This window comes from Megascapheus bottae, chromosome 19 (assembly GCF_031878675.1).
Source record: "Megascapheus bottae isolate mThoBot1 chromosome 19, mThoBot2.hap1, whole genome shotgun sequence".
Lineage (NCBI taxonomy): Eukaryota > Metazoa > Chordata > Mammalia > Rodentia > Geomyidae > Megascapheus > Megascapheus bottae.
The window spans coordinates 10,991,037-11,017,111 of NC_143527.1; the positions used below are offsets into that span (position 1 = coordinate 10,991,037).

A 26,075-nucleotide genomic window follows, 5' to 3' on the forward strand; every position below is an offset into this window, starting at 1 on the left:
GGACTGTCTATAATCTAAATGTGATGACCAGTACATGGTACGTGGTGCTGAGAACTGCACTGTCAAGTAGCAGTCTAGACAATACTGTCAAAGCTCAAGGCTCAGAATCTATGAGTCGCCATTTTTTAAATTCTATTCTTCGAACTACAGAGTCCAGTGCTTTGGTCAAGATTAGGTTCTTCAACCTGAAGGTTGCTGTGAAAGATGCAGAGTGGCTTGTCCCTTCAAAGAGCTTAGGGACGAATCTTACAAATGTGGTTTGTGAACATTTATTAGAAAGGATTGTGAAGCTGTGATTGAGTGGGAGGGCGGAGGTGATATTACTGTACTTTTAATTCTTTACTAGTTTATTTCTCCAAATGAGCATTACCTGATTTATAAATAAGCAGATGATTTATAAATAAGCAGATAGCCAATGTTTGCATTGAAAATGGCAAGTTTACCAGCTGTTTGAAGTCTAAATGAAAAAAAAAAGATTAAGGCACATTTGATCTGTGAGTTGGAAACAAAGAGATTGTGGTATAATGAGACTCATTTCACTTTGGTCCCCAAAACACATGAGTGGGAACATTGTCCAAGAGCACTTAATATGTAGTAAAACATGAATGTAAACATTAAGGAGGGGATAGGGAAATGTTTTCAAATGTTGCAACCCTGCTACACATAAATACCAGTGCTGGTATATTACAGTATTGTGTGATACTTGGGTTCTGATGACCCTGCAAGCTGTGCAAGCCCCCAGTCCTCCTAACCACTAGCCTGTGATGGTCAAGCCTGGTGTGTGGCTGCCCTCTCCTAATTCCTTGGAAACATTGTGGTATGACAGGACCACAGCTTGTAGCCAGTCAGACAGGAGCCTACGTTCTAGATTTTAGGCTCATCTTTAGCACTGGGGTGTACAGCCCGGCAAGAGTCAAGACTTGATCTAAGTCCCACCAGGCCTCTCTCTTTTATTTCTCTCTACCTCTTGAAATATAACCTTTACCAATTTCAATGATAACCAGGAGGTAGCTGTTTCTATGAGCAGATCTCAGGAAAGTTCCTAGAAGAAGGCACTGCACCTTTGTAAGCTAAGGGATTGCAGTAGCTTCTATTGTGTGTTCTTGTGGTTGCTGAAGTGAAAACCACTGTATCTCCTTCAAGTGAGGAAGGGGCTGAAGCAGAAGACTACCACTATGCCCAATACAAAACAGTCAATACACATGAGCATTGAATGATCAAGAATCAAGGGCTACTGTCCCTTAAATGACTTCCTTCAATACTCAGTGGGTTGCCCCAGAGCCCAGAATAAAGGATGACATCTCTGTGTCAGAACTCCTGAGAAAATTTGACTGTTTGGCCTAACTGTGACTGGATCCTTTTAAGACTGAGGTCTTTTGATACAGGAAGGAAGCTCTCTGAACTGTAACTCATGGGGCTTCTTTACTCAAGACTGTCACTTTTTGTTTTTCTTTGTTTGACTACATGTTTATGACATGTTAATCTACTTTGAATTAAGATGCAGTGAACTATTTTATTATGAGCTTGAGAAAGAATACGTGCTATTTGTCCTTCTCAATCTGGCTTATTTCACTTTGCATGCAGAATCTCGACCTAAAACAGTAAGAAGAATGACACAAGTATAAAGTGGCATTTACTTAGAGGCAGGAATCTTAGCAGAAAGGTAATTATATGCATGTGCAGAAATATCACAACGAAACCTCTTGGTTCAACAGACATATACTAATGAAAAAACTACTTTAGTAAATGCAGAATCACTTCAATGATAATGAAATATTCATTAACAACTTAAAAACCATACTGTTACCTAAGACCAGTGGTTTATATCATAGTGGCTGATGGTCTCAGATTCAAAGAAATACTGCAGCAACAACAGCAGAGGGGAAAGGATTCTGAATAGCAAATTTAATAAACTCCTAATGACTGTCAACCTGCGGTCTCCTCCAGAACTCATTCACCTAGCCAGCATGACCATATTCCCAGCATCGTCTTCCATTCACATGATGGTAATAATGGTTATGGAAAAGATAGAATAGATTCCAGAGTGCATTTGTCTTTCCCCATCTGCAAGGATGTTTCCCACCCTGGCTGGATTTCACCATGTCCAAAGTATTTGGATTCTGCTGTGATGAGGGCTCATATTTCAGTATTTGAACTCCCAGTGTCACTGCAGCCTTGTTTTTGGGTTCACTGGGTTCTTGGACGACTTCTTTCTTCTGACAGCCCAGCGTCCTTGTCCAGTGAAGTGCGCAGCCTCTTCATCTCTCAGCTTTCCCTTTCAGACACCCTTTCCCTTTCAGCCATCACTTTGACAACATCTCAGGGTCACATCCACAGTTACTCCTTTTCTCACCCAGCTCATTAATAATGACGTTCCATCCATCAGCCTCCTCTAAAAGTACCTTGCAGAGTGTCAAAGCCTTCTGGATCTCAGGAGGGTTAGTGCAGAGCACATGTGAAATAATTGCTTTCTAACTCCCTCCTGTATAAAAATGGCTCATTTCCACAGGCACCAAAGTTGCTCTTTTCTTTTATGCGGTGTGCCGCTGTGAACTCCAGAAATGTGCTAGATTCAAAGTCAGTCCAAAACCTCATTGCTTCAATGTGTGCCCATGAGGAGTCCTGGTTAAAGACCAAATGCTTTGTTGTTTTTCCTCCCCTTCTCCTGTTATTAATTACATTCCAAATAAAAACCTTAGTGTTTTATTACTAGATGTCAAGCATCTGTGAATGCACTGTGAAAATAAAAATATAATTGCCGGGATTTCGCTTTACATGGGAATGTTTACAGTGGATGTGTAGATGGTGGTCTTATAAACTTGGATCCCATTGCTCTGTATTACAGCCACTGGGTATTAGCATTGAATTTTTCATTCTTACTTCCATATTTATAATGTTCAGTTAACCTTTGACTGTTAAGCAATGCCTAACGACCAGCTAATCATGTTGATAAACATGGAAGGTTTCATAGCTCCTCTACTGCATCTGTATGTTGAAGACATAGGACAGTTTAGGAAGCACAGATTCCAGGTTGGTTTATTCAGGAAGAATTGTGGTCTGGAACCTTATCTCTGTTCATAGGCCCAACATAGCTGAGCAAAATATGTGAGCCTTAACAAAGCCAGGAAAATGACATTGGGGGCCATATAAGATGACCCAGCTTGCATTTCAGCCATATGTGGTTAAGTCTTAAGTGTATGTTACATGACTCTGCTGTTTATTATTTACATGGTGAAGGGTCTAACTTATGCCTATCCTGAGCTCAGCATTTCCCATCAATTCTCTCTTCTTTCACAATAAACCCAAAAGGCATGTGTCCCACTGCACAGATGAGAAAACGGATGCACTGAAGAGGATGTGAGTTCCCACACATAGGATATAGATGAACTGAAATTCCGACTCAGAGTCATTTGACTTCAACACCCTTGTTCTTAATCATCTATGCTAATATTTTTTGGCAGCAGAGAAACACCAATGTTTATAACATAATGCATGCAGATTAACACTGAAAACAGAGATTTTAAAAAGAGTTAAGGTTTTATGCTCACTACCAGTCATGAAGGAGAGGCTGAATGCATCGATTGTAAGATTTGGGACGTGTGTTTAGTTCTCTTGGGCCTATGCTGTGTCCTGGTATCTCCTATCCTCAGGATGGGGTGGACACAGCACAGACGAACAGTCTGACACATGTTGGGAAACAGGTAAGAAAAGTCAGATTAGGAAGATTCTCAGATGCCCAGGAGACGGTGATGGTTCTGAAGCAGGCAGAAGGGTCGTGGAAGAAATGGAACAGAGGGAAGGCCCTGCTGCCTTGGCTGAGTCCAAGTTTGACGAGCTGGGCTTGGAAATGTGAATACCAGTTTAGAGCTCCTTTACCATCCATGTGAAGGTGGACGAGGCCTGGAGCGGTGACTGTGGAGCAATGCCCAAGAGCCAGGGATTGTTGTAGAAATGGAGAGAAAGAACTGAGAACAAGCACATAGAAACTGACAGGACTTGACATCTGGGAAAACTCAGTGAACTGAAGGGTTTAATCCCAGATGGTTGACCGTGGGGGAAGGAGAGCTTGTTTCTGCAGAGGACCACTTGGATATTTACTCATCATTCAAAAGCTATACAAAAGTCTGAAGACAGGCAGATAGGGCCATGAGTAGCCAACTAGAAGCATATGTGTCTATCCTGTGATGTACCCAATGCTTTTAAGGGTCCTGTACCAATGGACGGGGGTAGGTTCCAGGAGAAAGGAGACATGAGAAGAACCGTTCTAAAGATACTGTTTGTGCGGCCTCCTTGCAATGTGGTTGGGTAGCCAGTCAGATGCTTTGACTTCACACAGTTTGTGAGATCTCCTGGTTATGATTTCCTGGGGTCACTGGAAAATAGAATTAGGATTGGAGGGAGAGGTTGGACTGAGGATACAGATGTGGGAACCACCAATTCCGGTAAATGCCATGTTGAAGATGGAGCAGAGGAGTAAAATAGGTAGGATTGAATTAAGAGACCTCAGCTAAGGAGGGCTATAGGAAAAGTGAAATTTGTTTAGGGAAAGAGGTAGAGTCTACCCTTAGCATAATTTATTTCTGGAATGAGTAATAGATATATTAAGCAAAACTTTAGGTTAGGACTTTCTAACTTGATTATTACACCTGCATATGCTCACTCTTTCCTCTTTTTACTTCCTTCCCACTGACCTCGGAGGTTTCCCATAAATCTTTCTGTGGGGCTCACTTCTTACAAGGCTGCCCCATATTAGCTCTCTGCTTAGAGCTTTGTCCTACATAGCTCAGATGATCTCTTGTCTTTTGGGGGAAGTGACATTGTATTTTGGTTTCCTTGGGCCATCATGACAAATGACCACAAGCTGAATGTCCAACATCAGTAATTCATTTTCTAACAGTTGGGGAGATTAGAAAATGGGAACCTGGATGCTATCGGGGTTGGTTCCTTCTGGATCTTGGAGGGAGAAACAACAGCCCCATTCCTGACTCTCAGCTGTTGCTGGCTGCAGAAGTTCTTAGTATTCTCTGACTTGTAAATGCCTCAATCCAGCCCCTGTCCATCCTTTACCTGTCCACCTTCTTTGTATCTGTGTCCTTTCTGGCCTCTCATAATGATACTGTCATCAGACTTAGGGCCTATTTCTAATCTAGAATGATCTCATCTCAATCCTCATTCACATCTGCATAGATCTTATTCCCAAATAAGTTCAATTTGAGGTTCCTGGGTGACCTGATTGCTGTGCCGTCACCCCCAGCGCCTAAGTTCCCTCTATCTTTCCCTACTTCTAACCATGTTTGTACTCTAGTCCCTATGTTAAGATCCACCTCTTGAATATCTTAATTCTGGCATCCCCTCCATTTGGGTTTGGAATTCAAACTGGCAAACACCTATTAGTAAATTCTTAGGATATTATACAAACACGTTTGTCAGTCAGGATGTGGGCTCTGTCCTTGAGCTTTTGTGCTCAAGGCTTGTGCTCTACCACTTGGAAGCACAGCTCTACTTCCAGCTCGGGGGTGATTAATTAGTCTCATGGACTTTTGTTCCCAGCCTGGCTTTGAACTGTGATCCTTAGATCTCAGTCTCCTCAGTAATGGTGTGAGCCTCAAGCACCCAGCATATAAACCTTTTAAAGAACTAATTCATCACACCTCCCTTTTAGAGTTCAACCGCCAGGAAAGTCAGCCTTAAATAAAGGGTTGAGGGGTAGAATTTCTCATCAACCTAAATTTCAGGTGCATTGGTCTTTTACACTGAATGAGCCTTTTGTTCTCATTTTAACAGGGCTTTTAGAAGATTTGTGAAATCTAGTGACTTGTAAATCTTAATTGTCTACCTCCCCCTTCCTCTTGCCAAATCAGATTTGAACATCTATTTTTCACCTTTTGGGGGATGTATTGTGGCTAATCTAAAGTAAGTGTCTTGAGTTCAAAATAGCTGCTTGATTATGGCTGAGAGGAATGTTTGAATCGTTTTCTTGTGTGTGAAGTTCTGTGTTGTACACAGTTGTGACAACCCAAGTGTCTGATCATGGACTCTTCTTAGCACAGTTAATACAGCCCATGGCTTCAGGCCATGATGGCTCCCCTTTTATCCTGCTGAGCCATCTCTTGATCTCATGTTTAGTTTGAGGGTGTCATCGTGTGGACCTTTGGAAAACAGAGCAGAACATAACAGCCAAATCATTGCTTTAAACTTTTAATAGTTTGAACGTGGCCCAAAGTTGTATATTTTCCCACTTCTTCCATCTCACTGGGGATCTTTCAAACATCAAGATAGCTGACATTTTCACAGGCATTGAGAACTGGAAAAAAGCATTGTGGCCTTCTAACAGAAGAATCTAGCTCGCTCATTCCATGATGAGAAGATGGCCCAGAGTGGCAATCCAGCACTCAGAACCTCATAATTTATCTGTGCTACAATAAGGAGGGTGGTCAAGGTTGTCACCTCCCCAGGCAGTGAGAACATATTCTGTGGAAGTTAAGGGGAATTTAAGGAGGGAGAGCTGGCCATAGCCTACTTGGCTTACAGAACCAGAAAGGGCATCAGAGGGACAAAAGAAATGGAGGTAAATGCTGAAGTGAAGGTAAAGGTTATCTACATTCCATGTCCCTTGGGCAAGCAGAGGACATCCAAAACCTCCATTTGGGTTATCTTCAAGATTTGCTATGGAATCTGCCTGTACTTGTAAGTACTTTTAAGGCACGTCTGTTTAATTTGCTGATCAACTTAACCCTAGCAAAAGTACTTTATTTAATGAGATTAAAACAATGATGATCAGCCAGAGTCCTCAAAGTAATTAAGAAAATTACTTGGGCTAAGACTGAATAGACATTCTTGGTTCATCTGTAATGGCTTTTACTGGGGAAAATAATCTTGGAGTCAAATAATATCAAAAAATGTGCATAGCCAGTGATTAACTTTTTCTAAGCCTAGTGACTTGGAGTTATTCCAGAGATACATGAAATTGGTAAATCTATGACATAAGAATTGTTGAGATTGATTACACTGAGATCATACATACATATATATATATTGCTATCAAAAACTCAAATGATCTACTGGCCTTGTCTCTGATTATGAGATAAACTTTGTCTCTATGGCTGTGAATAATAAAGGAGTGAATTTGCACCTAACTTCAAAAGCTGGGAAATATCACACACACGCAATAAATACCTCAATGATCTCTCTTAGATGAATTTTCCCAGCTTTGAGATTTTTGTATATTCAGCTAGTAAGTTGGCTTTGTAATGATGTTTAGTGCATATCTTCTGCCAGATTCTGAGGAAATTGCAAAGATGAACAAAACAAAACTTGCTTTCTAGAAGCTTATGGTCTGGGGAAAATGCAAATATGTCATATGTTAACAAAGAAAAGCTGAAGAGAGAGAGCGAGAGAGAGCGAGAGCGAGAGCGAGAGCGAGAGCGAGAGCGAGAGAGAGAGAGAGAGAGAGAGAGAGAGAGAGAGAGAGAGAGAGAGAGAGAATGCTTCGCTTCTGGGTGGCACCTATAAATAGTGTGTGGAAGAGTAGAGATGTGATCCTTTCAAGAATACTGAGATATTTGATGTGACTAGGATCACAGTGAGAAATGACAGAAAACAGCCTCAAAGAGTGGAGTGTGGCCACTTATGCTTTGCAAAAGATTTAGATTTGATTTGTAGTCAATGGAAGCCAAGAGATTGTATTACATAGGGTAATAAAATAGATAATTAAAAATATTTTTACTTCATGCAATGGGGAACAAGATTGGAGGAAGTAAAATGAATTTAGAGGCCCTGCAAAGGGTAAGGGTGAGAAATGCTAAGGGCAGAGCTAAAGATAGTTGGCAGAGGAGATGGAGAAAGGTGATTGGCAGGAGCATGTCCAGATGTCTGTCCTGAGACAAGGCACGGCCTGGATAATAGAATAATTAGGCATCTCAGCAGATTCTGGTCAGGCAGATCTGGGCACAGATTCCAGCCCTGCCTCCTACTGATTGTATGACCTTGCAAAGTCGCTTAACTTCTTCAAACTAGAGGTTAATGCTTCCCACAGTACTGCAGTTTGGAGTATTGGACAGACTGATTTGAGAACATAGTATACACATAATACATAATAGCTTCCATTGCTGCCTCTGCTAGTATTACACCCAGGTCCCCTGTCCTCTAGCTGGTGTGTTCCCCAAATTCTTTTTGAAGTGTCACTACTGGCCTTAGTACTTGATAACTCCATTCTCACCATAAGCTGGTCCTTCAAAAGGATGGATACAAGCCCATTTCCACAGAGAGGGAAAATGGGTCATACCACTATTCTGATAAGATACACTATTTATAAAGTGGTTTGTTAAATGGCAACTCCTTTACATAATTACTTAAAGGTAATACAGTATGGTATGAGACAACCATCCTCTTGCCCCATTCACATGTAAGAAGACTTGCCATCCATTGGTGATGTAGAATGTTGAGTATTCCTTCATGGAAGAGATAGTGCAGAACTGCAAGGGCTTAAGTGGCTCTTTCTCCCTGCCAGCGAGTTAGGACTGTTTGAGTTCCGTTACTTAGCAACCGAACCAGCCGCTCGCTGACCAACACAGGGTTCTTATAGCTCTTCTCTGGCGTGCTTTCCCTTTCTGAAATGGAATTTATGGCTTTGTCCCTAATGTGCTTTTTTTTATTTTGGGGGGAAATTAGATCCACAAAGCCAAATCATGTAAGCTTGGGAATTCCAAGTCTGGGAGCTGAGCTCCAGTGCACTGAATGAGGGTTTGGAGCTGGCCTCTGGCTCACCTTTGTTTAGATAAATAATTGAAAGTGTGCCATTTACAAGGCAGGGTCCTGAGAGACGCACAGAGGAATCTGACTGAAGGCTCTGTAATTGGAAGCAGAAGATAATCACCAACAAACACGGCCTGTTTCTCCCTTGGGATGCTAACTGGGATGAGGAGATTATTTTCTTTGGATTATCGTGTTCTTGGGCTGCCAAATCAGAAGATGATACATATCAGATCATCACCTAACATAAAGAGCAGTATGTGCACCCACACCCTGCCAGCAGACTGTTGAGATGGTGAAGCCAGGGTGCAATTGTTTAACACATGTTTGAGGGCACCAGCTGATGGTGAGGGTTGCAGGGTAGGGTGCTTTCAGTAGCCCTACACAAGAGGTAGTAAAACTCAGCATCTTCAAATTCCAGCTATGCCTCTTGTTCTTGGTGTGTGTGTGTGTGTGTGTGTGTGTGTGTGTGTGTGTGTGTGTGTGTGTTTATTCACCAGTCCTGTGGCTTAAACTCAGGGCCTGGCTGCTATCCCTGAGTTCTTCAGCTCAAGACTACTACCCTGCCCTTGAGCCAAGCCCCACTTCTCATTTTCTAGAGGTTAATTGGAAATAAGAGTCTCAGGTCCTTTTGTGCCCGATCTGGCTTTGAACCTTGATCCTCAGATCTCAGCCTCCTGAGTAGCTAGGATTACAGGCGTGAGCCACCACGCCCAGCTTTCCCTGAGCTTTTTTGCGACCACTTGAGTCCCAGCTCTACTTCCAGCTTTTCAGTAACTAATGAGAGGTAAGAGTCTCATGGGCTTTCCTGCACCATCTGGCTTCAAATTATGATCCTCAGATCTCAGCCTCCTAAATAGCTAGGATTACAGGTAGCCAGCTCCATTTAAAAGGCTGATTCCTGCTTCCATCGCAGAGATTTTGAATCAACTTTGATGTGACTAGGCCTAGGCATGGGTCTTTCTGCATTCAAAAACAGCCTCACCCCCATCAAAACATATTTAAGCTATGTGTAGCATGTATCCAGGAGACTGAACCATTAACTTTACTCTTGGACTTGTCCTGAGACTACCACAGATAGTGAGAATGTGGATGCTCAGAGGAAGTAGAAAGCCCTTCCAGCGGGCTGGGAATTCAGGGAAGGATTCCCAGAGGAGGAGGTAGAGCTGATCCTCAGAGAACAGAGCACGTGCGTTGGGGCCAAGCAGGAGAGACCTGGCCACAGTACACCTCAGCAGGTGAAGACCTGAGGGCCTCTTCCCTGCATACCCATTCTCTCTGGAGTTCATCCCTCACTTTAAACACGGTCACTCACTTAGTTTAACTTCTCACAGCTCAGACCTCTCTTAGAAACTTGATTTTCAATTTTTTTGTATGCCAGAGCACCTCAGGCCCAGGGGTCCTCTTCTAGAGTTGTGGGGTGGCAGGAGGTATTGTTTTCAGAGGGGAGGGACAGCCCAGGACAGGATCTCTAGGACCCCCATCAATTGGTTGGTTTAGCTGTCTGTCATGGCCACTTCCCAGTTCCAAGTGGATAAACTTAATTAAGCAGGTGCGAGGACACACACACCTGTATCTCTTCTCAGTCAGAGCGTGGTACCAAGTGGCCATCTTGAGCCAGACACTGTGCTTCTGAGAACTTGAACTCCTGAGTCCATCTGTCCTTCCCAGCATAATCTCAGGCAAGGCTCTTAAGCTGCTATTTTTGTAGCTAGTCTGTATCTGGTCATAGGCTTGTTGCAGTTATACCCTCTAAACAGAACTCTATATTACAAGGGCTGGAGATGTTAAGAGGCTTGCCTACAGTAAAAAGGAGGAGGAGGAGGAGGAGGAAGAAGAAGAACAAGAAGAAGAAGAAGAAGAAGAAGAAGAAGAAGAAGAAGAAGAAGAAGAAGAAGAAGAAGAAGAAGAAGAAGAAGAAGAAGACGACGACGACGACGACAACCGGCCCAGATAGGGTGGCAAAGTTGCCTGGATTCTGAGCCCCTTGGAATCTATTGGTTCTCTGGGCAGCTTTCCTGGTATTTCACTTCAGATAAAATTGCATATTTTCAGACCCAGGAGGCTGAAAGATGGTTAAAAAAAAAAGCAATCTGTCATTCTTTCCTACAAGACATACTACTGAGGTCACACCATGTGCCTGGCAGTCTCTAATTCCTTCTGTACGCCGTAATGCAGGAAAGGAGGAAGGAAGAAGAAAAAGAACCCACATGGGGCCAGAAAAGATAAAACACAAGGTGGCGGGGAGAGGAAGAAGAGAGAAAACTATGTTGTTATAAATGGTGTCTTGGATAGGTTTTTTCCAAGGCAAGGGCTGTAGTCAACTACAGCTCGGTGAGAATACACCCAGTAAATGTGCATCTTCAGACACTGGACTAAGTGATTGGTCAACAGAAGGGGGCTGAGCAAATAGTATGGCCTCCTATAACCTACACAGTATTCTCCTGACAGCTTCCTTTCATCACAAACCAAGACCAAAATGGTTGTCAGAGATTGGTCTAAACACTATCACCACTTAATAGTACAAAAGCAGGGCGGGGGGAGGGAGAGGCAGATAGCATAGCATCCACAATAGACTCAATTATAGAGATATGGAGGCCCCTCCCCTCTCATTAAATTATATATCAGCTACCAGAGGAATGTAAATTGGTTGAAAAGTGGACCTATCATTGACAAGGAAAAGTCATTATGACTTTTCATTTTTTGATGATCTTTAAAAAGACCTACGCATAAATTAAGGCTTGTTAAACATACCTTAAAGACAACCTTCCTGAGTCAACAAAATAAGAAGTCATTTTTTCCAGAAGGAAAAAGAGATTGTGCAGCTGAGAACTGCCTTGGGGCCAAACTTGTACTGAAACGGGTAGTCAATGAGTTATCCACACTCCCTTCTATGTCCCTACATAAGATGGCGTCTGGTGTGTCTAAGTCAGGAATGATGTAATCAAACTCTGTATCTCTGTGTCTCTGTGCCACAAAACTCATTGTATAACTGCTGTGATACTTTTAGTTCAGTCTTGTGTTATGCCTAGCTGTGCATGTATATTTCACCCACATTGAATGTCACATTGCACCTCAGTGACTAATTTGAACATTATTTAAATGCTGGTAGCTTCTGTTTTCCCCTCAGTAAGAAAGAGTTATGAGAGCCAGCTACTCAGGAAGCTGAGATCTGAGATCGAGGTTCAAAGCCATCCCAGGCACAAAAGGACCTGGGACTCTTATCTCCAATTAACCGCTGGAAAATGGGAAGAGGGGCTTGGCTCAAGGGTAGGGCAATAGCCTTGAGCTGAAGGGCTCAGGGACAGCGCCCAGGCCAAGTTCAAGCCTCATGACCCACAAAAAAAAGAAAGAGAGAGAGAGAGAGAGAGAGAGAGAGAGAGAGAGAGAGAGAGAGAGAGAGAGAGAGAAGAGAGAGAGAGAGAGAGAGAGAGAGAGAGAGAGAGAGAGAGAGAGAGAGAGAAAGAGAGTTATAAATACCAAACAACACATCGAAATGCATACTATTTGCATAGTACGTACTTAATCAGGTGTTTTGAAGTCACACTCAGTGCCTCTGGTTTTAATGAATCTGAATTAAACTGTTGACTGTGGCACTGGATCCTTGGGAAGATCAGAATTTAAAATGGAAGATTCCTGCTCTCAGCTGTGAATTTGTGGCTGATTCGTAAATATCTTAATTTTGATGGTTTGTGAATTTCTCCTTCTAGTGACTTAAACTGTTGGATTTTACTGAAGGACTTTGGGTATGGTGCAATGGGATGTATCACATGGTCAAATAATCTATGACGGAAGATATCTGATGTGTCTTCTCCCTCTTTTAAAGTCACTACAGGTGAAGCTATAAGACTTCCTCACTGAATTCCAAGTTCCCAAGGAACTGGGGACAGAATTTTGAGCAAACTATAGTAGCATGCTCCAGTACTGAGATCTCACTTACATTGTCAAGAGTAGAAAAATAAGAGCTGAATGCCAAGGAATGCGTGCCCACACTGTGTGGTAAAGAGAGAGGCTGTAGCCTTGTCAAGAGGAAGCATCCTCCAGATTTAGATGATTTACATGGAAGGTTCCAGACATTTGCATTTCAAGGATCAGCATTTTTAAAAAGGTTCAAGGGAGCTCCAATAAATGGATGTTCTGGAACAGAATAAAAGTTGTGTTCTCTGGGCCCCTTTTGGCTTACTAACCTTGCATTTCAGTAGCCTTTCTCCATCGATCCAATTCCTTCTATCATTTTGGCTTTGCATGTGTGTTAGGTTCCAATAAATGAAGCCAAAAATAATGTCTTAAACAAGATGGGCTTTGTCTTCCTTGCGTACACAATGCTGTCAGGTGTCTTTGGCTGTCACTGCAACTGAGCAGTATGGTGGCTCTTTCCTTTAGTGTGGACTCATCCATCACACCAAACTAGAGCATCACCAGCACAATTACTCCCCGATCCTGGACAGGTGGAGGAAGGAGAACCCGTATGTCCCGCCATGAAGGGGGCACTACCTAAAAGTCATAACTCTCAGGACTGCTCACACACATTATTAGCCAGATACTTCACAGACCGTGCCTGGGAGGGTGAGAGACTGGGGCTGTTGCTTCCATTCTGGATGGGTAGGTATGTGCTCAGCTGTAGAGAAAACAAATAGAAAAGTAAAATACAGGCAAACAGCTGTCTCTGTGACAGGAATGACTTGAGAATGTTGCTGCTGCGGGAGAGGGGGTGGTAATTTGGGTGATTTTAGGGAACAGAAAATTATATTGAAAAAATAGGATGAGACCAAATGAAAGGATCTCTACGATATGGAAACAAAAGTGTTACCTTGTGTGATTGTTGTTCTTAATGTACTATGTTATTTCTCTTCTCCTTTTCGCACTTTGGTAAATCTCATATTGTTTCTATATCTAACTTTGTTCCCTGGTATATTGTATATACGTTTATTTGTTTATTTGAAATAGGAAAGGGAAGGGGAGAAACAAGGTGGTTGGGAGGGGTGAGGGGAAGGAAATGGGGACAAAAACATGAGAAGGGGTATCAATGTGTGAGAAGTAATGCACTACTACCTGGTGAATGTAACTATAACTCCTCTGTACATTACCCCGACAATAAAAAATAAAAAAAGAAAAAAGTAGAACATTTGCTTCAAATTTCTGGCTCCGTCTAGAGAAGCAATTCTTTTGTTGTTTTTTGCTTGGCAATGAGATTGACTTTTATATTAAAAGATTTAAAATATAACATTTTCTTATTACAAAAGTCATATGTAGGGCAAAGTTAGAAAACATAAGCAAGTGAAATGACAGCTCTTGAGATGCCTAGAGGATTACAGTTTAGGAGTTCTGGGCAAAAAAAAAATGGTGAGAGAGTTGAAATTGGACAACAGAAGCCAGGCACAGTTCTACCTCTCCATAGTCCCAGCTACTCAGAATGGTGGCCTGATGCCAAGCCAGCGAAAGGAACAAACTGAAAGGCAAAATGTAAAGAGGCAGCTCAAATGCGTGGAGGTAGGACATTTGCAAGTTCTGAGTTCAATCTCCAGAATCACACACACACACACACACACACGCACGCACGCACGCACGCACACACACACGCACGCACGCACACGCGGAATATACAGGACAAGGTCTCCACCTCATCTTACTCCACTCCTTTTTGAGAAAGAGAGGAGTTAGGAAGCAATGGCCAAAGTGTAGAAAAATATCCAGAGTGGGAGAATGAGACAGCAAGTGGGGAAGCATTTAGGAATGCCAGCGCCCATGATGCTCGTCACTTTATTGTGTAAGGCAGTGCTTGAAGATATGATTTGCTTGATAAAAGCTGTGATAGTATTATTAAAGATTCCTGTGTTCCTAGAAGGCGCATGGAGTTAAGGACAAAAATCAGAATAAATAAGTCTCCAGGACATGGAATCACGTCCCCCACTGTCTCTGCCCACAGAGAACCACACAGCTGGCAGGGAAGGACCTCTTTGCCTCAGCCGCCCCTCGCTGGTAAGCCACAGAGTAAGATTCACAACCAACAGTGTTTCCAAAACTTGCCAGTAGTAGGAGTGCATGTTAGCAGAGGTCACCGTCTAAACATGTCTCACAAATGAGAAAATTGCTCCCATTAAAATAGTCTGTAAAGCAAGCTTCTGTCAGAATAGTAGTTTGAAGCAAAGAAGGAAAGTATAAATATCCCAGTAAATGGCACTGTAATTTCCTAAAGTAATTTCCTGATGGTTTCCCATCTCTGAGCTCTCGGGAACTCGGTCAAAATCAACAGAGTTGAAGCCTGGCAGTTCATGATGATGACGCTGATGAATGGCAATTTCTCCCTGGTTGGCACAGTAATGACAGAGTACAAGATAATGATGGTGGATGGGGTGGAAACACACTTGTGTAGCCAAGAAGGAAACAAAATGGGTCAAGAGAGAGCAGGCAGGTATAGCAGTTACAAAGAGGAAATTCCATTCAGTGAAGGGTTGGGAAGTTTATTTCTTGTTCTCATTATTTAAGCTTTATCTGAAGAAAGAAAAAGGGTCAGAAATATTACAATTCTGCCATCTAGAAATGAGAAATGTTGATCTCCCCAGCTCCCCACCTCACTTTGGTCTTAGAAGAGATAATGGTTGCTATTGAGTAAGCAATGGGAGAAATAGATGAGCTGTAAGGTGAAAGAAACTGGACAAATTCACAAAGTAACTGGGTTCATAAAGCTGCAGTAAGAACACTACACTGACCCCAAGCCAGACCTGCCTTGGGCCCCTTTTTTTTTTCTTTTTCTTTTTTCTTCTTTTTTTTTGTCGATTGTGGGGATTGAACTCTGGGCCTTGGCACTGTGCCTGAGCTCTTCAGCTCAACCCTAGCACTCTACCACTTGAACCACAGCACCATGTCCTCAGCCCCTTCTTTATGTTTTCTGTCATCTCTGCAATGATCCTAAAAGGCAAGTGTTACTTATCCATGCTTTATCCTGAGGAAATAAGCTCACCAAGTTTAAACAGTAAGTATCACAGGGATGGGAGTTTGGCCTAGTGGTAGAGTACTTGCCTAGCATGCATGAAAACCCAGTTTCAATTCCTTTGTACCACATACATAGAAAAGCCAGAAGTGGTGCTGTGGCTCATGTGATAGAGTGCTAGGCTTGAGAAAGCCCAAGGACAGTGCTCGGGCCCTGAGTTCAAGCCCCAGGACTGGCAAAATAAATAAATAAAATTTTAAAAATTAAGTCTCATCTCACCTCCCTACCTTGTAGAGAGTCAAAGTCAAAACTGTAAACTGGATTTGCTGGATCCTAAATCAGTAGTACATCTACTACACAAAACCTGGTGCCAAAATCTATAAAATGCTCTTAAAAATTCAGAATTGTAGTTCTCTCTACATGGTATCTAGAGTACTAGCTATTCAGGAGGTGGAGGTAGGGGATCATAGTCTGAGAAAAGTTAGTGTGATACCCTAAAATCTGAAAGAAAAGCAATGGACTCAGGCATATCTCCTGTTTGCCTAATAAGCATGAGCCCAAGAGTTCAATGCCCAGTACTGCCAAAACAGAAGATAATCCAATGCAATACATTAAAAAAAATTTTTTTAAAGAAAAATCTAACTAGAAGAAAGCAAAGGAAGAGGAAGATTGTCCAAGAAAATTGTATTTATTACCTGATTTATGGAATTCTAACACCTCTGTACACCTTAATAACAACAAAAAAGTTAGTTATATTTAACAAAAGAAATCTGTGTGTCAGCCGCATGAGAAGGCAGTTGTGCAAGGGAAACCCCAAGTTTATCTAAGGAAAATTAACCCTTCAATTACTGTGAGAGTGTTAATAGTTGTCGACTTATTCGTTCTAGCAAGATCCTTTCTAGGCCTCTAATTCTTATAGGCAGAATTCTAAAAATTCTTTTGTAGACTCAACACTAACCAGCACACAGCCTGGTGGTGTGCTCTCTGTTATCTTCATTTCTGTGATTTAGCTTTTCCTCCTCAAACCTCTTCTACACACCTGGCTGAAGGGATGTATTCTTGGCTGTATCAATTGTATTTATAATTTTTTGCATGTGACAATTCTCAGGAGCACCCCAGGGGAAATGCCTTAATCAAGAAAGCCTGTACCAGACACTGCCTTATCTAGGTCACAAACCATTTAATGATCACTTCCCTGTGCCAGGAACTGAGAAAAACATTTGCATTTGGAAAAAACAAGCTACAACACCTGAAGCACATTAAGAACCACTGCCTCCCCAGAATGTTCATGAGCTTTCTTCTTCCCAGTTTATTTTTCTTAAAGAGACAAACGGCACAGAAGTGTTTGTAGTTGGGTTTGATGAGCATCCTGGCTTGCATGATAAGATTTCATTTTGGCCAACTCAACTTCATTATACATAAATTAAGTTGTAAGTAAGCTTTGAAATAGTATAACACACACCATTGGGGTTTATTTAGAGACTTTGGATTATGTATTTATTTTAAATGCAAATTTAGGATCAGTGAGTGTTCCACAGGCAAAATTATGACATGTCTGCCAGGAATTCTGGGGCAGGCAGGAGGATACATAGGAATCTTAATGTCCTTTCCTTGGAGTAGGGCTGGCCTCTGTGATGTAATTAAGGCAAAACCCAAAGGGAAAGGTAATTCTAAACGAAAGTGGGTATTTAAATAATGCCTCTCCATCATCAAATTTGGATCTTCTGCTAGAGCTATATAACTTTTGAAAGCATTTCAAATCACTGTATTATCACTTAGTTCCTTCAAAAAGCAAGTAACAGAGCCAGACTTGGTAATACTTTCCAGCATGGGCTACATAATGAGCCCTGTCTCAAAAAAAAAATGCTTCTGGCTCTATTGTGTGGACAATCTCAAGTCCTTAAAATGCTCAAAAAGGTGACATTTTATTGTCTTGGATTCAGAGAGCTTGAAGGTATCATCTCCATTTTGAGAACTTGAAAATGAGTTTCAGAAGATTATACCTTAGGCATAGTATTTAATTTGGAACAAAATAGAACCATATGTTTAAATACAGTGTTGGACCAAAGATTTGAGTATCAAAACCACATGTTTTCTCCCATGCCTCTTTCTTATGGATCACTTCACTTTGATTTTCCCTCCTACAGTTTTCAGTAGGATGGCTGCAAGTAATACAGTAGGTAGTAACTGTAATGAATACTTCTTTTAAAGTTGGTTTTCTTTTGCTTGTTTGGAGCTTGGACTGTTTTTAAAACCATGAGAAACCAGACTGAGTTTTAAGTTCCATACAATGTAAAGGTAGATCCTTTACATCTGTTCTAAATCATTATCATCATCATCATCACCAATTTATTCTCCATGGGTTTCCCTTGACATGTAAGATTACATTGTGGGTGGATATGGTTGAAAATTATTTCAAATGGGAAAGGCTGGAACATTGCTGCATGTCATTCATCTCGGGAAATTGAATGAATATGTGGATGGACAGAAGGATGGCCCCATGGATGGATAGATGGATAATGGGTGGTTGAATGGATGGGTAAATGGGTGGGTGGAGGGATAATTTCATTTGAAGATGAAAATACTAAAGAGGACCCAGGTTCATACTTGGAAATCAAAGATAGGCAAGGGAGCCTTGGCTAGTTTGTTCAAATCTGTTTTAGAACATCCTAAATGCCACACCTGTGTTTTTTGTTTGCTTTTGTGTGCCAGTCCTGGTGCTTGAACTCATGGTCTGGCCATTGTCCCTAAGCATTTCTTTTCCTCTCGAGTTTAGCCTTCTACTGCTTGAACCATAGCTCTACTTCTGGCTTTTTTGGTGATTAATTGAGATAAGCATCTTATAGACTTTCCTGCCTGTGTTGGCTTAGAACCATGATCCTCATATCTCATCTTCCTAAGCAGCTAGATTATAGGCATGAGCCACCTGCACTCAGCCCCATCTGTGCTTTTGAAGTAACCCTTCTACCACAGCTGTGTAGCATGCGGGAAATGACCCCAGGAGAGGAATGAAATGGCACTGCCGTACTGAACTTAGTTTTGGAATTGTCTTGTATGAAATTCAAGAGTCCTTATTTATAAAGACTTTATGTTTTAGAAAGAAATTATTTATGTTTTTCTTCTAAATGAGAATTCACCTAGGAGACTGAGCCAGGGAAAGTGAATTGACCCATACTAGAGTGAGAGGATTTGCAGTTTGTAAATATAGAAGGTAATTGTTGCATTATTTTATTGAAACATGGTATAAAAGTGAATATAAATCTGTTAAAATGTTTTCACCTGGGCGATGACCATTTGACTCAGGTGGGAGCTTGCTTTCGGACTTACTTCCCAGATCAATAACATGTGTCACTTTGCCCACTGAAGCCCGTGAGTGAGCTGCCCATACAAGTGGTATGGATGAGGTGCAGTCCCCACTCGATAGACTGTTTCACTTAGCTTCCTAAAATCAGTATTTACACACAAGAGACAGTATCATCCCAGCAGAAATAACCTTGAGAATGATTTTTTGTTTCAAAGAAATAGTTTTTTAATGATAGTTTAATTACCATTTTTAAATCATAGCCATTTGCAGATGGCTTGGGTCGTGGTCTTGACATTTGTGATTCCTGGTTATTTCTTTGCTTCTGCCATATGGGGTGGGAAGTGGAAGCTTATGTGAGCTCCACATAGGAGAGACCAGAAGAGAACACACTGGATGCAGAATATGTGGAAAGGCAGAGGGAAAATGTCTGTACTGTACTACTTCACATAAAATATAGAAATGGAGCTCCATTTTCCCCTAATCAGCATGAAGTCTTCAAATTCAAACCGCAGTACTGACAACTAGATGGATAGACAGCCAGACGGAACTCTAACAATTTTATTTTTAATCTAACAGCACACCTAAAATGCCTTCTTGTTTGTCTCTTAGGAAAAAATGCTGCAAAGGATATAAATTTGTTCTTGGACAGTGTATCCCAGAAGGTATGTAATATAAAAGATCTTACTTTATCCACAATGGATGAATCATTAGAAGTCTATAAAATTCAAGTCGACATGGATAAATGTGGTCTATGTTAGGTATCTCTGTATCTGTGTATGATTCTTGCAGGCATTACATTTTCCACATGCTGATGCATTACATATAAAATGTTCTATCAAAATCATGACAGGTTTCAGTGACATACATCCACCCTTCAGGTTCATGCTTACTAAATTACCTAGTTAGCATTTCCTATATCCATTATAGCTCAGCCCTCTTCTGGTGATGGCGAGAGCTGCTTGCTATGTGCTGAATGTGTTGTCCCTTCTTATGACCATCAGCAAATCCTGCTTAGCACAGCACTGGTATGTAATGCATGGACCCACCCACCAGGTGAACACTTCAGAGTGAGGAATAAGAAATGGACCAGAATAAGTTCAATTTTATTATGCTTTCATATGCTAATCCTTAATTTTCAAAACAATTTTGCCATGGCTGAATGCCTATCATGCCAGCTACTGGGGAGGCAAGAGTGTTGCTGTTCAAATTTGCTACTCTACATGAGAGATCAAAGAAGCATGACCTGGCATCACCTGATTCAGGAAAGGAAATTTTATTAAATACAGTTATGCTCATAGGCCTAGTATTGTTTTTGCCTTCTTTTTCATGACAATAATGGAATTGAAAAGTTGCAGCAGACGATTTGGCTTCTTTCCAGGAAAAGATTTCTAATCTCTGCTGTCCCTTGATTGGCCAGATGACAGGATGATCCTATTTAGCCAGCTAAATAGTTAAGAACTGAGAAACTTGGGGTGCAAAGACCTTTAATATAGGCTGACTTTGGTTTCTTAGGATATACTTATATACCCAGGAAAAAAATGTGTGCATATACATACACATATATACCTATGCATTGCTACTTTTGTGAGGAACTTTATACTAAGCTCTTTTATGGCTGAACTAATTTATATTCCCACCAAAAATGCATAAGGGTTCCTATTTTGAACTTTAATTTGCTGCAGCAGTATTCAGAATAGGCAAGTTGTGGGCTAAATACCCTTAAAACAGATTAACAGCTAAGGAAAACACATGATATATGTATATGTATTATGCTCCATGTGATATATTATACATTATGTTATACATTATATTATATTATATTATGTTATATGCTATGTTATACATTATGTTATACATTATATTATACATTATACATTATGTGATATATTATACATACAATATAAATATATATATGTTAGCCATGAAGAGGAACAAACTCCTGTCATTTGTAGAAAAACAGATGAAATTTGAGCAACGTAAGCCAGACTCACAAGTAAAATCATATCATTTTCTTTCATATACAGGATGTAGCTTTTTTAGAAAGACATCTAATGATTATATTCAGTGTACATTATGTAAGAATTGAACAGTGTAACCTGAGGATAAGAATGGGAGAGGAGAATGAGAAATGAGGGTGAGAAACAAGGGAGGATCCTGCAAGGGGTGACAGTGATGAAGATGCTCACAGCCTGATCTCTTGAAACTTCTTTGGGCAACTACTTAATAATAAAAATTAAAATTAAATACATTACAATCAAGAAAAAAGAAAGACATGAAAAATAAAAGGGAATTTACTTGAGAAGAAAATGAGTGTAGAGGGAGTGGGGGGAGGGAAATGGGGACAAAAACTTGAGCAGGTATGTCAATGTGTGTGAAATAATGCTCCTTCTATCTGGCAAATATAACTGTAACCCCTCTATTAATTACAATTAAAAAATTTAAAGAAAATTAAATTAAAGAAAATGAGTGTAGGTAGGATGTAGGAATGATGAAAGAATGTTAGATACATGCATGCAGATGTCATATGAAGGTCACAATTGTGCACAGTCAGTATGCACCAACAGAGAGCTGAGCTCAAGCTATGTGGAGGGGCTTGCACTCAATCCTCTGGGGACTTAGTCCCTGACTGGTAGCCAGCCAGTCTGGAGAGCCTGGAGCAGAAGAAGCAGAGCACAGGAAACTTTTCCCCTGCTTCGGTCACTGTGTTAATGTGCTGTCCAAAGTTATCGGCATTGAAAAAAAACACATAATGTTATATAGATCGATATGTATCTGTGACATACAAAGTCTCAGCTTCATTTTAATTATGTTCTAAAATTTATGGGCCAGTGATTGCATATAGAGATTCCCTTCCTGAATGCTTGTTTGTTAAACATGGCATTTGAAATATGGTGCACAAAACCAGTGCTAATAAAATCTTTTAATAAAAAAGCAACAAACGGGGCTGGGAGTTTGGCCTAGTGGTAGAGTGCCTGCCTTGCATGCACAAAGACCCAGGTTTGATTCCTCAGTACCACATACATAGAAAAAAGGCTGGAAGTGGTGCTGTGGCTCAAGTGGCAGAGTGCTAAGCCTTGAGAAAAGCCCAAGAACAGTGCTCAGGCCCTGAGCTCAAGCCCAGGACTGGCAAAAAAAAAAAAAAAAAAGCAACAAACACTAAGAGTATTGTTGTTCTTACAAGTGAGGAAGTGAAGGCTCAACGAGCCTGAAATCAGCAAGACGTGATGGTATATGATGGTATGCTCTGCAATCTCAGCACTTGATTGGTTGAGGTAAGAGGCTTTGAGCCCAGACTGGGCTGCATAGTGAGATAGGTAGAAGAGGAGAAGGATGGGACAATGAGGAGGAGGAGGAGGAGGAGGAGGAGGGATGGGGGGAAAGGACCTGAGATCACACAGGGAATGGCCAAGTTGGAAGGGTAGGCACTCAACAAACGTGGAAGTGCACAAGTGAGTGACAGAGTCCAGGGCGTCGACAGGATCAAGTAGACTGTGTTGAGGAGATAGAGTAGGCTTGGTATTGACAGTGGCCCGTGAAAACTGGCCAGGCTGCCACAGGTAACAAGGTGCTAAGAGTAAGGTGGAGGAGCTGGCTGGGCATTGTTGGAGGTAAAAGCAATGGATAGAAGGATGAAACAGTAAGGGGACAGCAAGGCTGTGAAAAAGGACAAAGGAGGAGATAACTTGAAGCTTAAGGAGCACATAGAGAGGTCTTACAGTTGGGAAAATCTCAAGGGAAATAATACTAGACATCAAATACAGAAGTAATCAATGAATATTTAATGCTTACTTAGTTTAGGTTGAGTCTCTTTCCTATCCTTACCCTTTGTTCTTTCTCCTTCTCCCCCCCTCCTCTCTGTCTCTCTCACTGTGAGACAAGGTCATACTATACAGTCCAGACTGGCCTTAAACCCTAGATCCTCCTGTTCCCACCTCCCCTGAGCCAAAACTTACAAGCCTCTAGTACTGTGCTGTGCTTTGTTAACTCTTTTCCAAAATTCTTGAGACCAGAAATGATTCCTATTTCACAGTTTGGGGGATTTGTGAATGTTTTCATAGATCTATCAGTTGAGCATCTATAATGTAGAAATCTGAAATGCTCCAGGATCTAAAATATCATTGCAGAGAATATTTACTAGGATGTATCACTGGCTAGACATCAGGAACTGAAAAGGCAAAGGAACAACAGTCCCACAGAGATAAGTACAGACCACGGCTGCCACCTCGAGGCTAGGCACGCAGATTTGGTGGCTGATTCGGCTGGGAGGAGGTGCTGTTGGATGGGCCCCACACCTCTGAGGCAACTTGGAGAACATGAGACCAGGAGAGGCCAGGAGACACATTGTTGGCTGAGGCTGATATCTTTGAAACAGGATGGAATGAGCCTGGTTCCACAACTATAGAGAAAGCTACAAACTGTCATCTACTGCTTCTGCCAAATAAACTGCTGGGAGGACGGAGAGGGAAGAATGAAATGAGGCGTGGGAGACACAGGCAGTAGGCAAGCAGAGAGGTGCACATTCCTCCCTCCTCTTGGGGCGTGTGTGTGTGTGTGTGTGTGTGTGTGTGTGTGTGTGTGTGTGTGTGTCTATCTGTATGTCTGCCTGTCTTTTTGCCTGTATGTCTGTCTGCTTCCCCTCTGTAACCCAATGTCCTTTATCAGCAATATTGAATAGCTGGCAAAGAAGAAATGTGGTCACTAAAGTCTCAAGTCACAAAGTAGCTAAGGAAAGGGGCAGAGCAGGTTTGAAACCAATAGAAAGGCTCAGCATATGACCCACCCCAGCATACCTCAGGTGGTCAGATTTCCGGCCTTAGCAGAAAACAACTTTTATAGTGTCATTATAATGTGAACACTGTAGAGTTATCCAACAAAATGTCAATGAAACTGTTGGCCAGGGGAAACAACCAGGAAGTCTGTGAGACTCTTATGTAAAAAAAAAAGTCCGGAATGGAGCTGTGGCTCAAGTAGTACTGTGTTAGTCTTGAACATAAAAGCTCAGGGACAGCAGGCTCTGAGTTCAAACCCCAAGACTGTTTTTAAAAAAAGAAAGAAAGAAAAGCAAAGCAGAAGTTAACTGTGCCTCTTCCATGGCTGGAAATCAACAGGGAGTGCTTAAAGGGAAGAAGCAATGCATTCTGGCCATCCGCAGATGGGATGTGAAGCACACCCAGATGTGGAGGCAGGCGGGGATTTGATGTGCAGGGAGTCTGGGCATCTCAAAGCAAGCTTGAATGGCAGTGCTATAGACAGCCTCTCTGCTTCTTTCCCTTCTGCCTCTCTCCTCTGACAGCTACCCAGTCAAGGGCAGCCGTGAGTAGAACAGCTCCTCTTCAGTCAGGCCAAGGTCTTCTCTATTCCCCACTTCAGATGCCCAGAGGTGATGTTTCTTAGGGAAAACCCATTTGGCCTGAGGTGGCCTGAGAGCCTAGCAGGAGAGCAGGCCTGGAGTCATCCCTGTAGCAACCAGGATAGCTCTCCAGAGTTGTGTGGGAATGGCGGATCCTTGTCAAGCCAGCCCTGCCTGTTCACCTTCACGGCAGATCCAGGCTCCCCTGTGGTCAAGCAGAGTGTACCTGTCAGCACCTTGGGAGATAGTGCCGTGATTAATGACTTGCTGGCTCTGGGCTGGGAGCAGATGCTAAGCCTGAGCTACTGACGCAGAGCCAAAGTCCTGACAGAAACTCATGAAGCAGCAGCTCATAAAAAAAACCAGAGGAGCAGATGCCCCAACTCTTTATGAGTAGATCATGCTCCTCAGCTTTCACAAGCTTTGGACTGGCAAGAGCGTCCCTTCAACACTCACATGCGCACTACCTCTGAGAACACTCATATTTTTTTTTTTAGTACTTGGGGGAAAAAATTGCACCTTGGGGTCATATACTCACTGGACAGGCCCTCTACCATGAGTTCTGTTCCTAGTCTTTTTTGCCTTTAGTTTGTTTTTCAGATAGTATCATATTAACTTTGCCCAAACAAGACTCAAACCACAGTGCTCCTACCAAGCCTGCACTACCAAACCTGACCAACTCGAATTTCTATTCAAAGGCATCCTTCCCTTCTTCCTCTCTTCCTCCTGACTGACTTCTGACCCTCCTTCTCACGTGCTAATACATCACCTTTCTGTAGTTTCTACCGAAAGATTTCTGTAGATTCTTCTGGAAGGAATTTTCTGTCCCTGTGTCTTTTTTTTTTAAGACAAAATTAGCCCTACGTGAATGCCAGAGAGTGACACCAGCTAAAGCATCTACTCTCTGAATAACAATGAAGACCCAAGAAGGAAGAGGTGACCCAGGAGAGAAAGTGCAAGTGATATTTGCGCTCACCTACTGAGGTGCTACATACTAAGTTGTCCACTATGGAACACACAGTCGCAGAGAAATAGATAGACCTGGGGGAAAAAATTATATGAAGTGAGGTAAGTCAGGCCCAGAGAGGTGAAGGATGCTGTCTTTGCTCCTATGTGGAAGTGAGATCTAATTTATTAATATATATGTGCCTTGCAGATTCCTATGTAGATATCCAAAAACGTGTTAACTAAAGCCTAGACTATGCAGGGGAGAATTCCAGTGGTGTTATTCCTTTGAACAATTGATCTTTAATCTAACAAAATGACTACCAGGAAATAGGAGCTGGAGATGGAAGGAAGTGAGACCAAGGGAAAGAAGAGGGAGAATGCATTCATGATTTTCAATGGTCTCTATCCTACTAAATTAAGGAAACCAGGGTGATGGGTGGATTTAAAAGAGATGGAAGAGAATGATGAAAGGACAACATTGATCAAGATGCATTGTGCTCATAAACTGAGTTGTTGAGTAGAAACCCCTTTGTACAACTACTTCAATATAATAATAATATAATAAACAATACAACTCCAAGAAGAGCAGAGGGTGCTGTCCCCCACCTCCTTCTGTGGCTCATGTGATTGCACTTTTCTCTTTTAGACTATGACGTCTGCGCCGAGGCCCCCTGCGAACAGCAGTGCACAGACAACTTTGGCCGAGTGCTGTGTACTTGTTACCCAGGATACCGATATGACCGAGAAAGACACCGGAAACGAGAGAAGCCCTACTGCCTGGGTATGTTAGG

At 41.9% G+C, this 26,075-nt stretch overlaps 1 protein-coding gene across 1 annotated transcript in view; it reads left to right on the top strand.

The window, feature by feature from the left end:
* Positions 1 to 26,075, top strand: part of Ccbe1 (collagen and calcium binding EGF domains 1) — a 161,495-nt gene that overhangs the window by 113,300 nt on the left and 22,120 nt on the right. The window contains exons 3-4 of the mRNA XM_090353013.1: positions 19,596 to 19,648; positions 25,931 to 26,065. Of these exons, the coding sequence (XP_090209139.1) occupies positions 19,596 to 19,648; positions 25,931 to 26,065 (188 nt within the window). The remainder of the gene's footprint in view (positions 1 to 19,595; positions 19,649 to 25,930; positions 26,066 to 26,075) is intronic.